This window comes from Lepidochelys olivacea (genome assembly GCF_965140295.1).
Source record: "Lepidochelys olivacea isolate rLepOli2 genome assembly, chromosome: 2".
NCBI lineage: Eukaryota > Metazoa > Chordata > Testudines > Cheloniidae > Lepidochelys > Lepidochelys olivacea.
The window spans coordinates 251,780,441-251,796,175 of record NC_140412.1 but is presented as its reverse complement, the minus strand read 5'-3'; the positions used below and the strand labels follow the sequence as shown (position 1 = coordinate 251,796,175).

The 15,735-nt window shown below is 44.7% G+C and overlaps 1 protein-coding gene across 3 annotated transcripts in view; it reads left to right on the top strand.

Annotated features, from left to right (window-relative positions):
• Positions 1–3,998: 3,998 nt before the first annotated feature.
• Positions 3,999–15,735, top strand: part of RNF32 (ring finger protein 32) — a 68,678-nt gene continuing 56,941 nt past the window's right edge. For 2 of the 3 annotated variants that reach the window (XM_084620666.1, XM_084620665.1), the window contains exons 1-4: positions 4,003–4,130; positions 5,406–5,609; positions 12,654–12,774; positions 13,308–13,578. In XM_084620666.1, coding sequence (XP_084476792.1) covers positions 12,697–12,774; positions 13,308–13,578 — 349 coding nt within the window. In that variant the 5' untranslated portion in view covers positions 4,003–4,130; positions 5,406–5,609; positions 12,654–12,696. Of the gene's footprint in view, positions 4,131–5,405; positions 5,610–12,653; positions 12,775–13,307; positions 13,579–15,735 lie in introns of all 3 variants that reach the window. The other variant, XM_084620664.1, reaches the window with a different exon arrangement.

Here is a 15,735-nt window from a genome sequence, read left to right as displayed (position 1 = left end):
TAAACATTCTGTTACATCTTACATTTTGCTGTGACCTGTAAAGTAGTTTTCCCAGACCCGCAGAAGAGTTCTACACGGCTCAAAAGCTTGTCTTTCTCACCAATGGAAGTTAGTCCAATAAAAGATATTACCTCACCCACCCTGTCTCCTTAATATCCTGGAACTGACATGGCTACAACTACACTGCATGCATTTCTGTAATACGTCACACAATACTCCATTTTGGTTTGTAAACATGTTAGGAACAGATCTCTAAGCAGAGAGTGTAACGAAGAGATGTCTAATACTGTGGCATTTCAGGCTTTCCACATAGACAAATAGATTATACCTTAGAAGCAACTGGGAAGACAAGAGAAGGCCAGAATGAGATTGTAGCCGTTTTTATCAGTGAACTGCCCTCTCACTGGCTGGCCCTTTTAAAATGCAATGAAAGCTGGTTAAACCAGCCAGATGGAGGGAAAGCTGCTCATGGATTAAGGACCTGACTTAATGTGCCCAGTCCATTTGAGGAAAAATGGGATCTAAGTGTAAAGGATAACTAGAAAACCATCCGAAAAAGCCTAGATTAATCAACTATAACTATTCTTACCAGCAGTTCTGGATACATTTGTTCTGGTGCTTCCTTTGTGTGATAATAAATCATCTGTGATGGTAAACAAAAAGCCCAGCTCTGTGGAATATTTTCGCTGAAACGCAAAGGGCAGAAGTAGTGGATGTTTCTGCCCTCAAAATCTGAAATTGTATGCAAAGTGATGCAGCAAAATAGCCTACATGACTTGATGTACCCTTCCAGCACCAAAAAGAAATGGAAACATAAGCCCTACAATCACTTACGCACAAGAAGTGTGCCACTGTCAGAGACTAGTCACGTGAATAAAGTTAAACACAAGTGAATCTTTAAAAAAGGGAAGAAGGAGGATCCTGGGAACTACAGGCCAGTCAGCCTCACCTCAGTCCCTGGAAAAATCATGGAGCAGGTCCTCAAAGAATCAATCCTGAAGCACTTGCATGAGAGGAAAGTGATCAGGAACAGCCAGCATGGATTCACCAAGGGAAGGTCATGCCTGACTAATCTAATCGCCTTTTATGATGAGATTACTGGTTCTGTGGATGAAGGGAAAGCAGTGGATGTATTGTTTCTTGACTTTAGCAAAGCTTTTGACACGGTCTCCCATAGTATTCTTGTCAGCAAGTTAAGGAAGTATGGGCTGGATGAATGCACTATAAGGTGGGTAGAAAGCTGGCTAGATTGTCGGGCTCAACGGGTAGTGATCAATGGCTCCATGTCTAGTTGGCAGCCGGTATCAAGTGGAGTGCCCCAAGGGTCGGTCCTGGGGCCGGTTTTATTCAATATCTTCATAAATGATCTGGAGGATGGTGTGGATTGCACTCTCAGCAAATTTGCGGATGATACTAAACTGGGAGGAGTGGTAGATTCGCTGGAGGGGAGGGATAGGATACAGAAGGACCTAGACCAATTGGAAGATTGGGCCAAAAGGAATCTGATGAGGTTCAATAAGGATAAGTGCAGGGTCCTGCACTTAGGACGGAAGAACCCAATGCACAGCTACAGACTAGGGACCGAATGGCTAGGCAGCAGTTCTGCGGAAAAGGACCTAGGGGTGACAGTGGACGAGAAGCTGGATATGAGTCAGCAGTGTGCCCTTGTTGCCAAGAAGGCCAATGGCATTTTGGGATGTATAAGTAGGGGCATAGCGAGCAGATCGAGGGACGTGATCGTTCCCCTCTATTCGACATTGGTGAGGCCTCATCTGGAGTACTGTGTCCAGTTTTGGGCCCCACACTTCAAGAAGGATGTGGATAAATTGGAGAGAGTCCAGCGAAGGGCAACAAAAATGATTAGGGGACTGGAACACATGAGTTATGAGGAGAGGCTGAGGGAGCTGGGATTGTTTAGCCTGCAGAAGAGAAGAATGAGGGGGGATTTGATAGCTGCTTTCAACTACCTGAAAGGGGGTTCCAAAGAGGATGGCTCTAGACTGTTCTCAATGGTAGCAGATGACAGAACGAGGAGTAATGGTCTCAAGTTGCAGTGGGGGAGGTTTAGATTGGATATTAGGAAAAACTTTTTCACTAAGAGGGTGGTGAAACACTGGAATGCGTTACCTAGGGAGGTGGTAGAATCTTCTTCCTTAGAGGTTTTTAAGGTCAGGCTTGACAAAGCCCTGGCTGGGATGATTTAACTGGGAATTGGTCCTGCTTTGAGCAGGGGGTTGGACTAGATGACCTTCTGGGGTCCCTTCCAACCCTGATATTCTATGATTCTATGATTCTATGAAAGTATTTACGGGATTAGGGCCTTCAAGACTGCACAGTGCCCCATGGGGTCCAGATTCCTAATTCTCTGCAAGCTCCTACAAAGTAAATAGTAATACCCTGTTTATACTTCACTAAGGAACCACTAAAAGAACTTAGCAAGAGTGGTGGTGGAACTGGAAAATTTGAAATTAAGATTGTCTTACGATAAATTATGCTTTAGTCAAAAGAGAATTAATACAGAGAAATCTCAGAGCCTATGTTCTGCAGGTCAGATGAGAGACCCACAATGGCCACTGCTGACTGTATCATCTATGAATAGCAGCTTGCCAAAGTGATATTTCAAAACCAAGTGTTTCTACAGACAAAATCTGATTTTTTAAAAAAAAGTATTTATTTCTGACAGATAGCTCAAAACAGCTGAACAAATTTTGCTCCAACTCCCTCTCCCCCCCCCAAAAAAAATCACAATAGGACAAAACAGAAGAATACTACTTTTTTTTCAGGCAGATGTATTAACTGAAGCTGGGTGTAGTAATTACGATGGACCATAAGAGCTGAGTCTGCGTTACAAACGCACATACAGGTAAAAAGAAAAGGAGTACTTGTGGCACCTTAGAGACTAACCAGTTTATTTGAGCATACGCTTTCGTGAGCTATAGCTCACTTCATCTGAAAGCTCATGCTCAAATAAATTGGTTAGTCTCTAAGGTGCCACAAGTACTCCTTTTCTTTTTGTGAATACAGACTAACACGGCTGTTACTCTGAAACATACAGGTAAGTGTAAGAAATGCTGTTGGGAAAAGTAAGCAGCACCACAGACATGTAGGAACCAGAATAAAATCTAAATAGCAAATCAACGGATATGTAAATATACACAATTTTGGTGGTTGGGGGTCAGCTTGCTGCAGGGATCCACGGTGGGCACTTCTCTGCTGAGCGGCGATTATGTGCTGGCCAGGAGTGTGAGTTAGAGGGGCAAAAAGAAAAGGAGGACTTGTGGCACCTTAGAGACTAACCAATTTATTTGAGCCACAAGTCCTCCTTTTCTTTTTGTGAATACAGACTAACACGGCTGTTACTCTGAAACCTGTTAGAGGGGCAGTGCTCCCTGGCAGTCGGGGGGAGAGGGGAGCACTGCAGCCAAACTACCGCTCTTTGAAAGTTTGAGAGCGAGAGAGAAAATGTGTGTGTGTGGGGGGGGGGGAATGGGGAGAGGAGGTTTTTGGGTTTTTTTAATTTAAATTTTGTTTAAAGTTCAAATGTTGACCAAAAAATGGGACACAATTGTGAAAACTCCCCCCCTCCCCCTTTTCCCACCCAGCTTTCATCAGTGCCCCTCATGTGGTCGCAACAGGCTGACCAGGGCCAAGGAACCTCTCACGCCCAGGGTGGCTCCGCATAAGGCCTTGCCCTTCTCCCAGTGGGGGCCACCGCCAGAGCGAGGGAGGGCAGCGCAACGCTCAGCAAAAGAGGCAGGGCGCGCGCCGCTTTATCCAGCCCTGCCCGCCCGGCAGAGAGCTCCGCCTCCCCTTCCCACGCGCGTTCGAAAGGCGCAGCTGCACCCAAGGGCACGAGGACACACCGACCGTTGGGTGCGCCTGGGCTGTCCCGTCCACAGGCAAAGCCTCACGCCCTAACGCCCGCATTCCGCACTCCTCCCTCGCGCTACTTGAACTTCCGGTCTGCGTGCGCCCTGGGCTCGTTGACGTTCCGCCCGCCCACTTGCGCGGCACGCACGCATACGCCTCGGTTTCTGCCTCGCGCAGCCGTGGGGGCGGGGGCGTGCTGTGATAAAGCTTGGGAGTTGTGTTGCTAAGCAACCGGATCCGGACTGTGGTGCGAGGAGCAGGTTGGTGTTAAAAAGACAGTAACAGTCTCCATGGGACTAGCCCAGGGGTGCTGCAGGGTCCCCCGGCAGGGGGGGTGTTTGTATCGGGGGTGGACCACAGGAGCCAATAAGAGGGGGCAATGTGATGGGGGCAGGGAGGCCCTTGGAGTGTGTGATGGGGGAGCGGGGGCCATGGGTTGGGTGGGGGTGAGGCAGCAGGGGCCAATGGGGGGGCAATGTGTGATGGGGAGAGCAGGAGCCATTGGGTGGGGAGGGGGAACCAGGGGCCAGTAAGGGGGAGTACTCTGTGGGGAAGCAGGGGCCAGTAATGGGGAGTACTCTGTGGGGAAGCAGGGGCCAGTAAGGGGGAGTACTCTGTGGGGAAGCAGGGGCTAGTAAGGAGGCACTGTGATGGGGGAGCAGAGGCCATTAGTGCGGTGAGGAAGCAGGGAGCCAATAAGGGGGGCAATGTGTGCTGGGGGAGAGGGGGGACAAGAGCCTGCTGGGGAGAACAGGGGCCAGTAAGGAGAGAGGTGCTGGGTGCATTCAGGAGCAGAGAACTTTTAGGGAGAGATACTGAATGTTGGAGGGGGGGGGGAAACAAAGGTAGATGAGGAGGGAGGGCTGGTTCTCTGGGGGATGGTTAGGATGGGTGTTGATAAATTAGAGAGACACATGACATGAACCAATGTGCAGTAGGGAGACTTGTGCAAAGATGGGCTACTGTGATGGGATCTGATGTGTTTAAGGATGAGAAGAAGAAAGAGGTGGGGTAGGGCAGGGTGAATAGGTGGTTTCTGTAAAATGGGAATAGTTAGCAACATTTAACCTGCCTCATTCATGATTGCAAAGTTCTGTGGCAGATGGATGGAAGGTGCAATAGAAATTCAAATGATTGATTATCATAAAAATCAGTGGTTGGAATAGCACCACAGAGAATCTATAAAGAGCAATTAGAAGAGATATTTTTGCAGTCTGGTACGCTTTTTAAAATTAGAAATTAAAAATGTTGCAGTAGTTAAAATAGATTTTATTATATTTTTTATTATATTTTTAGTTCAAAACGTGTTTTTACAATAAGAGATTCTTCCGATGAAGTGAGCTGTAGCTCACGAAAGCTCATGCTCAAATAAATTGGTTAGTCTCTAAGGTGCCACAAGTACTCCTTTTCTTTTTGCGAATACAGACTAACACGGCTGCTACTCTGAAACCTGTCTTTAGTTAGAGATAGTTTTATCATATTTTGAGAGGAGGAACAGAAGGTCAATTAATCTCTGAAAAAATAAATCCTTTCAGTCCACCAAACAGGTACAGCACTAGTGGGGGCTTTCCCTAAAAGCTCCAACAAGCATAACTCGGCTTCAACTTGAAGAGACCACCTCCAGGAAGGAGTAGTTCATTGTCCATGACCTTTGCGATTGTTGGTCTCTTTATTGAGCCTGTCAAAAATGAGTGCCAGTTGTGATGGTAATTGTATGATCTCACTGAGACAACTCCCAAGTAAGTTGATGGAAATCTTCCAATTTTTTTCCAGTGGGAATTGGATTAGTTCTTGAAAGACTTAGCTATAAACATTGTAAAGAGAGTGGTCACTTTGGATGGGCTATTACCAGCAGGAGAGTGAGTTTGTGGGGGGGGGGCAGAGGGTGAGAAAACCTGGATTTGTGCTGGAAATGGCCCAACTTGATTATCATACACATTGTAAGGAGAGTGATCACTTTAGATAAGCTATTACCAGCAGGAGAGTGGGATGGGAGGAGGTATTGTTTCATGGTCTCTGTGTATATAATGTCTTCTGCAGTTTCCACAGTATGCATCCGATGAAGTGAGCTATAGCTCACGAAAGCTTATGCTCAAATAAATTGGTTAGTCTCTAAGGTGCCACAAGTACTCTTTTTCTTTTAGCTTTCTAAGGGTCAATTATCAGGTTAAAAAACAGTAGTTTAATGTCCTTCCCTAAGTTATACATAATACCTGAGACTTAATAGAAAACTTTCTGTTAAATCTAGTTTATTCTTTACTTCTTATCCTGTTTTTGTTTATTTCTCTCAAGCTTGATCAGTGGATGTGCATGAGCCAGATCATTCACTTTTGTTTATAGTCAGCTTCTCGTTTATTCCACATTCAGGTGCTCTTTGTACTTGGAAGATGCTGCAGTGTTTAAACAACAAACAAGACAAGGGAGTTTCAGAGTAACAGCCGTGTTAGTCTGTATTCGCAAAAAGAAAAGGAGTACTTGTGGCACCTTAGAGACTAACCAATTTATTTGAGCATGAGCTTTCGTGAGCTACAGCTCACTTCATCGGATGCATACTGTGGAAAGTATAGAAGATCTTTTTCTACACACAAAGCATGAAAAAATGGGTGTTTACCACTACAAAAGGTTTTCTCTCCCCCCCCACCCCACTCTCCTGCTGGTAATAGCTTATCTAAAGTGATCACTCTCCTTACAATGTGTATGATAATCAAGGTGGGCCATTTCCAGCACAAATCCAGGGTTTAACAACAACGTCGGGGGGGGGGGGGGGGAGGTAGGAAAAAACAAGGGGAAATAGGTTACCTTGCATAATGACTTAGCCACTCCCAGTCTCTATTCAAGCCTAAGTTAATTGTATCCAATTTGCAAATGAATTCCAATTCAACAGTCTCTCGCTGGAGTCTGGTTTTGAAGTTTTTTTGTTGTAATATTGCAACTTTCATGTCTGTAATCGTGTGACCAGAGAGATTGAAGTGTTCTCCGACTGGTTCATGAATAGGTCGGAATATGAACAAGAGACTGCTCGGCAGCTCTCCAAAACCACTTTCTACAAGCCTCTGATCCCACTGAGAGTTACCAAAAGAAACTACAGCATTTGCTCAAGAAACTCCCTGAAAAAGCACAAGATCAAATCCGCACAGACACACCCCTGGAACTCCGACCTGGGATATTCTATCTACTACCCAAGATCCATAAACCTGGAAATCCTGGGCGCCCCATCATCTCAGGCATTGGCACCCTGACAGCAGGATTGTCTGGGTATGTGGACTCCCTCCTCAGGCCCTATGCTACCAGCACTCCCAGCTACCTTCGAGACACCACTGACTTCCTGAGGAAACTACAATCCATCGGTGATCTTCCTGATAACACATCCTGACCACTATGGATGTAGAAGCCCTCTACACCAACATTCCCCACAAAGATGGACTACAAGCTGTCAGGAACACTATCCCCAATAATGTCACGGCTAACCTGGTGGCTGAACTTTGTGACTTTGTCCTTACCCATAACTATTTTACATTTGGGGACAATGTATACCTTCAGATCAGTGGCTCTGCTATGGGTACCCGCATGGCCCCACAATATGCCAACATTTTTATGGCTGACTTAGAACAACGCTTCCTCAGCTCTTGTCCCCTAACGCCCCTACTCTACTTGCGCTATATTGATGACATCTTCATCATCTGGACCCATGGAAGAGAAGCCCTTGAGGAATTCCACCATGATTTCAACAATTTCCATCCCACCATCAACCTCAGCCTGGACCAGTCCACACAAGAGATCCACTTCCTGGACACTACAGTGCTAATAAACGATGGTCGCATAAACACCACCCTATACCGGAAACCTACTGACCGCTATTCCTACCTACATGCCTCCAGCTTTCACCCTGACCACACCACACAATCCATTGTCTACAGCCAAGCTCTGCGATACAACCGCATTTGCTCTGCCCTCAGACAGAGACAAACACCTACAAGATCTCTATCAAGCGTTCTTACAACTACAATACCCACCTGTGGAAGTGAAGAAATAGATTGATAGAGCCAGAAGAGTTCCCAGAAGTCACCTACTACAGGACAGGCCTAACAAAGAAAATAACAGGACGCCACTAGCCGTCACCTTCAGTCCCCAACTAAAACCCCTTCAACGCATTATTAAGGATCTACAACCTATCCTGGTATTGTATATCCTGAAGGATGACCCAACACTCTGACAAATCTTGGGAGACATGTCAGTCCTTGCCTACAGACAGCCCCCCAACCTGAAGCAAATACTCAACAGCAACCACATACCACACAACAGAACCACTAACCCAGGAACTTATCCTTGCAACAAAGCCCGTTGCCAACTGTGCCCACATATCTATTCAGGGGACACCATCACAGTGTCTAATAACATCAGCCACACTATCAGAGGCTCGTTCACCTGCACACCCACCAATGTGATATATGCCATCATGTGCCAGCAATGCCCCTCTGCCATGTACATTGGTCAAACTGGATAGTCTCTACGTAAAAGACTAAATGGACACAAATCAGATGTCAAGAATTATAACATTCATAAACCAGTCGGAGAACACTTCAATCTCTCTGGTCACGCGATTACAGACATGAAAGTTGCGATATTACAACAAAAAAACTTCAAAACCAGACTCCAGCGAGAGACTGTTGAATTGCAATTCATTTGCAAATTGGATACAATTAACTTAGGCTTGAATAGAGACTGGGAGTGGCTAAGTCATTATGCAAGGTAACCTATTTCCCCTTGTTTTTTCCAACCCCCCCCCCCCCCCCCCCGCTTCCCCCACTGTTCCTCAGACGTTGTTGTTAAACCCTGGATTTGTGCTGGAAATGGCCCACCTTGATTATCATACACATTGTAAGGAGAGTGATCACTTTAGATAAGCTATTACCAGCAGGAGAGTGGGGTGGGGGGGGGAGAGAAAACCTTTTGTAGTGGTAAACACCCATTTTTTCATGCTTTGTGTGTATAAAAAGATCTTCTATACTTTCCACAGTATGCATCCGATGAAGTGAGCTGTAGCTCACGAAAGCTTATGCTCAAATAAATTGGTTAGTCTCTAAGGTGCCACAAGTACTCCTTTTCTTTAAGGCAAGGGAGTGTTTAGAGTATGGTTTGTTTGTTTCAACAGTTTCCACTACAATTAAAACAAAAAATCTGTTGGTTTTTTAATTAATAAAAGATAGTTTTTCAAAGTTTAAATTATTGTGAAAATCTGACCCATGTCACTTTAAATATTGGGACAGCTTTCATTCCATAATAAAGAGCAGGGGAAATTATTATTACTATATAGTCTGTGCTTTAAATTCAACTCAGAAGCCGAGCAACAGCGTGGGAGATCGTGAATAGGACCTTACCAAATTCATGGCCATGAAATGAACCGTGAAATCTGGTCTCCCCCTGTGAAATCTGTTTTTCTGTGTGCTTTTACCCTATACTATACAGATTTCACAGGGAGACCAGCATCTTGCCACCCTTACCTCTACACTACCTTCAGAGCTGGGTGGCTGGAGAACAGCGGCTGTTGGCTGAGTGCCCAGCTCTGAAGGTGGTGCCCCACAAGCAGCAGCGTAGAAGTAATGGTGGCAATACCATGCCATGCCACCCTTACTTCTGTGCTGCTGCCTTCAAAGCAGGGTGGCCAGAGAGTGGTGGCTGCTAACTCAGGGCCCAGTCTACAGGCAGCAGTGCAGAAGTGAGGGTGACAATGCCATACCATGCCATCCTTACTTCTGCGCTGCTGCTGGTGGCAGCACTGCCTTCAGAGCTGGGTTCCTGGCGAGCAGCCACCACTCTTCAGCTGCCCAGCACCACTGCCAGCAGCAGCAGCGCAGAAGTAAGGGTAGCAGTACTGCAGCTCCCTTCTAGAATAGCTCTGCAACCCCCACCCCAACTCCTTTTTGGGTCAGGAACCCTACAATTACAACACAATGAAATTTCAGATTTAAATAGCTGAAATCATGAAATTTACTATTTTAAAAATCCTATGACCATGAAATTGACTTAAATGGACCATGAATTTGGTAGGGCCCTAGCACACAAGTGTAAAGTGCTCCTTGTGAAATTGTTCACTCATTAAAAAGATGGCTGTATTCTATGCCATTTAAAGTTTCTGAATAAGCTTATGGATGTTGTCTACATAGAATACATCGTAATAGTCTAATTCTGAAGTGACAAAGCCATGGATGACAACAGCCAGGTTTTCATTTGAAATGGTCTGCAAATGAAATTGGCTCTTTTGGCCAAACATAAATGGAGGAAAGCAATCCTAGCCACTGATACTATCCAGAACTCCATGTGATAAACTCTGGTAATCAAAGACGGATGCACAACCTCGTTGAAGGAGAATAGAACCACAGTCATGTCTTCTGGTTATTTTCCCCAACCTACCATCACCTCCAAATGATCAAGGACCTTGATTATCATACACATTGTAAGGAGAGTGATTACTTTAGATAAGCTATTACCAGCAGGAGAGTGGGGTGGGGGGAGAGAAAACCTTTTGTAGTGATAATCACCCATTTTTTCATGGTTTGTGTGTATAAAAATGTCTTCTGTACTTTCCACAGTATGCATCCGATGAAGTGAGCTGTAGCTCATGAAAGCTTATGCTCAAATAAATTGGTTAGTCTCTAAGGTGCCACAAGTACTCCTTTTCTTTTTGCAAAAAGGGTATTGAAGGTGTAGTCATTAGTGAGCAGAAAGAGTGGTGGGGAGCAACACAGACACATCCAGGTCCAAGATTCAGGCAGGGGTTGTGCCACATACAGCCTTGAAGTCAAGGACAAGAAGTTTTAATTAGATGCACACCAGCACAGTGAGTAAATGGTGTCTAGTTATAGTCATGGATAAGAAGGTAGCCTTTGGCAATACCTTTTTTGGATGGGATGGAACCATAAGGCTAGTATGAAGAAGACCGGGGAGAAGGAGATTGCAGTAATGAAAGTGGGAGATGATATGGGTAGGGACAAGGAATTTGGACGTTTTTCTATTTGGGGTGGAAATGAAAGGCCAGATTTTGAATAGAGGAGGAAAAAGGCAACATGAGTTGACCATAGTCTTGATGTGGGGCGAGACGGAAAGGGAGAAGTCAAAGACATCCCAAATTAATTACTACAGGCCTGCATGACAGAGGATAGTGGCATCATTAACGGTAAAGAAGATTGGAAGTAGTGGAGGTTTGGGATGAAAGATTATGAGCTTAGATTTGGCCATGTTGAGTTTAAGATGACAATAAACAATCCAATATAGGCAGTCAGGGAGGTAGCAAAATATGATATCAAAGTAGAGTTGCCAACTGTCTAATCACACATACCCAAACACCCTTGCCCCGCCCTCTGCCTCAAGGCCCCGCCCCTTCTCCGAGGCCCTGCCTCGCTCACTCCATCCCTGCTCCCTCCATCGCTTGCTCTCCCTCACCCTCACTCATTCTTACCAGGCAGGGGGTTGGGGTGTGGGCTCCGGGTTGGGGCCGAGCATTCGGAGTGTGGGAGGGGGCTCTGGGCTTAGCCTGAAGCAGCTGGTTGGGGTGCGGTGTGCAAGCTCTGGGAGGGAGTTTGGGTGCAGAAGGGGGCTCTGGGCAGGGGGTTGGGGTGCAGGTGGGGTGTGGGGTGCTGGCTCTCGGAGGGGGCTTAGGGCTGGGGCAGAAGGTTGGGGTGCGGGCTCTGGCTAGGCGTCACTTACCTCGAGTGGCTCCCAGTCAGCAGTGCAGCGGGGCTAAGGAAGGCTCCCTGCCTGCCCTGGCCCCTCGCCACTCCCAGAATCGGCCAGCACATCCCTGCAGCCCCTGGTGGGGCCAGGGGGCTCCGCACGCTGCCCCTACTTGCAGGCACTCCCCCACAGCTCCCAGTGGCCACAGTTCCCAGCTAATGGAAGTTGTGGAGTTGGCACTGGGGGTGGGGTCAGCACATGGAGGACCCCCCCAGGCCACAGGGACGTGCCAGCCGCTCTGGGAGCGGCATGGAGCCAGGGCAGGCAGAGAGCCTGCCTTAGCCCCACTGTGCTGCTGGGCTTTTAGCAGCCTAAAATCTTCCAGTTTGGCTTGAGTAGCCTTGAGGAGATAGAGCCCGATTCCAGGAGACTCCCAATGAAACTGGGAGGGTTGGCAACCCCATGTCGAAGCACAGAGTACAGGTCAGGAGTGGAGAAGTATACCCGAAAGTTATCAGAAAAGAGAGAGAATTCAACTCAAGTGAGCAGATGAATTCAGCCAAGGATAGGGACAAGAGGAGAAGGCTCAGAACAGAGACCTAAGGTACCCAAACTGGGAAGGGGGGATGGGAGGAGGATGATCGACCAACAGATGTTGAAATAGCTTCCAGAGAACAGGGAGAACCAAGAGAGGTCACAGCTTAGATTATAAATGCTTTGGAACAGGATGTGTATGTGTGTGTGTTTGTACAGTGCTTATCTTAATGGGGTCCTGGTCCATGACTGGGGCTGTTAGGTGCCAACACAATACAAATAATCTAAAAGCTGATATAAAGGCAGGATTGCAGGACGGATCCATGAGCTCCTATACAAAAATATACTGTATACAGCATATGTACTACATTGGAGTTTGTGGGGGGAGCGGGGTCACAATCTACTTTTGTTTTACATGGAGCTAATTTTTTCAGCACCATTGTGTGTTGTGCTAACCTCTTGTTGTCCACAGGTGTAGAAAATAGTGAACATTGACAGTACTGTGGAAGTGTACAAAATTAATGAGGGTATTTCTGTTGATCAAAAAGTTACTAATTCTTTTGTATTTTTGGTTTTAGAACTACAAGATATTACAAAATATGCTGTCAATTGTCGCTGTCAATGGAACATCATTATTCTGTTTTGAAGACAAGTAGTTCATCAGTGACTTCAGTCCATAATTCTAAAAACAATTACAAGGTGCACAGGTCATATTTTATGCTAAAAGAAGTGAGCATTACAAAAAATTGAAATGAATATAGATAGGCCCATTTAGTGTGTTAAAAGTAATATATACTTACAAGTATTTGTTTATGTTCAGGGCTATGAAAGGCAAGATTAGCCTTGGGATTGTGTTTAATTATACTGAGGCAAAATATGTTTAGGCATGTCCAACTTTTATAGTTCATAATGAGTTTATTGCATATAATAATTATGGGTTCAGTAATTAAAAGTTAAAAATTACTGCTATTTTATTTAATATAAACCATAAATCAAATGTTTCTTTTGACTTTATAAGTTAAGGTTAGGATGTGTCAGTAACATCAATCTTAAATTTCATATTATGGTAATTGTACATTAGTAAGACTTCAAGCATGGAAGTTGTATATGTATAAAAACCTTTGTTAAATTAAAACATCATTGGCTAAGGGCTGAACTTTTCTTTTTTAATATACTGTACATAATGTATACATATACAAGTCATTTATATTAATAATTTTGGATTTTTTTAGGGCAGTTCCTCCAAACGAGATATTTTAGCTGTTACTGCAGTTGCTTTACAAGATCATATTTTACATAACCTTCAGCTGCAGGATCTTTCATTAGCAGATCCTTTTAAGTCAAAGTTAAGGAATAAAAAGAACATTTACAAACCTGTGAACAAAGAGATGGTCAGAGCAGTAGTAGATACTGGACTAAGAAAAAAGAGCATTCTCCACACAAAAAAGGAAGATCCAGAAAAAGAATATGTCCTTGATCCTAACCCTCCACAATTAACATTAGGTAAACCATTATATTTTGATTTGTGTATTTTTGCATTTTATTTCAAACTTATTAGAATACAATAGCTAGATGTTCTTTTCAATACTATAATTTAGCATAAAGCTGTATAATGCATAGAAAGTTTATAAATGTCAAAATCAAGTACTTTGGACCTTCAGGAAAACAGTGATTATTTAAACGATAAAACTGCCATCAAAAAGGTTGAATACTTTTCACATGTGTCATATATTTGAATTTATTTTCAAATATTTTGAATTTATTTATTTTCAGAGAAGGGGAGAAGGAAGAAATAAGTAAGTCTAGATGAATTTTTTCGTTCTAGAAACAGGCACTTTTTTCCCCACTGTTTTTTTGTAAAAAATTTTTTTATATTAGTGGTTGAAAATACAATGCAATACAAGTATAAACAAAAACAAATGTTATTTTTAATATTGGGATGATTATATAAGATTGTGTGCAACTGTCTCTTTACCTTTTATTTAGTAAATGATGTTTACTAGTTTGGGCATAAATTGTGTGCTGTTGCTAACTTTACCCACCCCTGCGCAAATTTAAAAATGTTTGTTTTCACAATGATCTTGGGGCGAACCCCAGCAAGAATTAACACCTGTAGTTAAATACCTACTTCATATTAAGAAGCAAACATGCAACAAGATAAAAGTCACAAAAGTGAGAGCTTGGAATCATGCATAGTGAGCAAATTTCTTTTAAAAAACGTCAGTTACTAACTTTCCATAACTGTTCTTCAAGATGTGTTGCTCGTGTCCATTCCAATGTAGGTGTGTGCTCATCCCGAGCACTGCTGCCAGAAAGTTTTTCCCCCAGGGTATCTATGGGGTCGGCTCTGGTGCCCTCTGGAGCCACTCCTTCATAGTGCCTATTTATAGGGCCCCGCTGCCTCTCAGTTCCTTCTTGCTGGCTAACTTGGACAGAGGGGCAGGCGAAGTGGGGTGGAATGGACATGAGCAGCACATCTCGAAGAACAACAGTTACGGACGGTTAGTAACTGTTTTTTCTTCCTTGAGTGCTTGCTCATGTCGATTCCAGTGTAGGTGACTCCCAAACAGTTACACAGGTGGAGGGTTTGGAGTTTATTGGCACACTGATTGTAACACCGCTTGGCCGAAACCCACATCATCTCTAGCTTGCTGGGTGATGACATAGTGGGACGCGAAAGCGGGGACTGATGACCATGTTGCTGCTCTATAAATGTCCTGAACTGGGACTTGCACCATGGACGTTGCTACTGATGCTTGAGTTCTTGGAGAATAGGCTGTCAGTGGAGGAGCCAGGACTTCACTAGGTCATACCATGTGCAGATACAGACAGTGATCCACAACTAAATTCTCTGGTCTGAGACTGGATGACATTCATTCTGACTGCAATGGCTATGAAAAGCTGAGTGGACTTCCGAAAAGGTTTAGTCCTTTCTATGGAAAAGGTTAGTGTACACATAACACCTAGCTGGAGTCTCTGTTCCTCCCTTTTAGTATGTGGCTTTGGATAGAAGACAAGTAGGAAGATATCCTGGTTACTAAGGAATTGTGAGACCACCTTTGGCAGGAAGTCCAAGTGTGGCTGCAGCTGAACTTTGTCCTTGAAGATGACTGTGTGTGGTGGTTCTGAAGTAAGAGCTCTGCTCTCTGAGACCTTTCTGGCAGAAGTAATGGTGACTAGGAAGGCCACCTTTCAGGACAGGTAGAGCAGAGAGAACGTTGCCAGTGGTTCAAATGGGGGTCCTGTTAGATTGCCAGCACCAAGCTGAGGTCCAGGGAGGGAGTGGCTTGTGTACCTAGGGGTATAGCTGCTCCAATCCCTTAAGAAAACGATTAAAGATAGAGTTTGAGAAAACTAACTGCCTGTTCATCCATGGGTGAAAGGCTGAGATTGCAGCTAGATGGACCCTAATATATGATACTGTTAGGCCTTGCTGTTTCAAGTGGAGTAGATAATCTATAATGAAAGGCAGTGTTGACTGAGCAGGCAAAACCCCTTTTGCACTGAACAGATGGAGAATCTCTTCCACTTTGGCATGGCCCCACAGTATGCCAACATTTTTATGGCTGATTTAGAACAACGCTTCCTCAGCTCTCGTCCCCTAAAGCCCCTACTCTACTTGCGCTATATTGATGACATCTTCATCATCTGGACCCATGG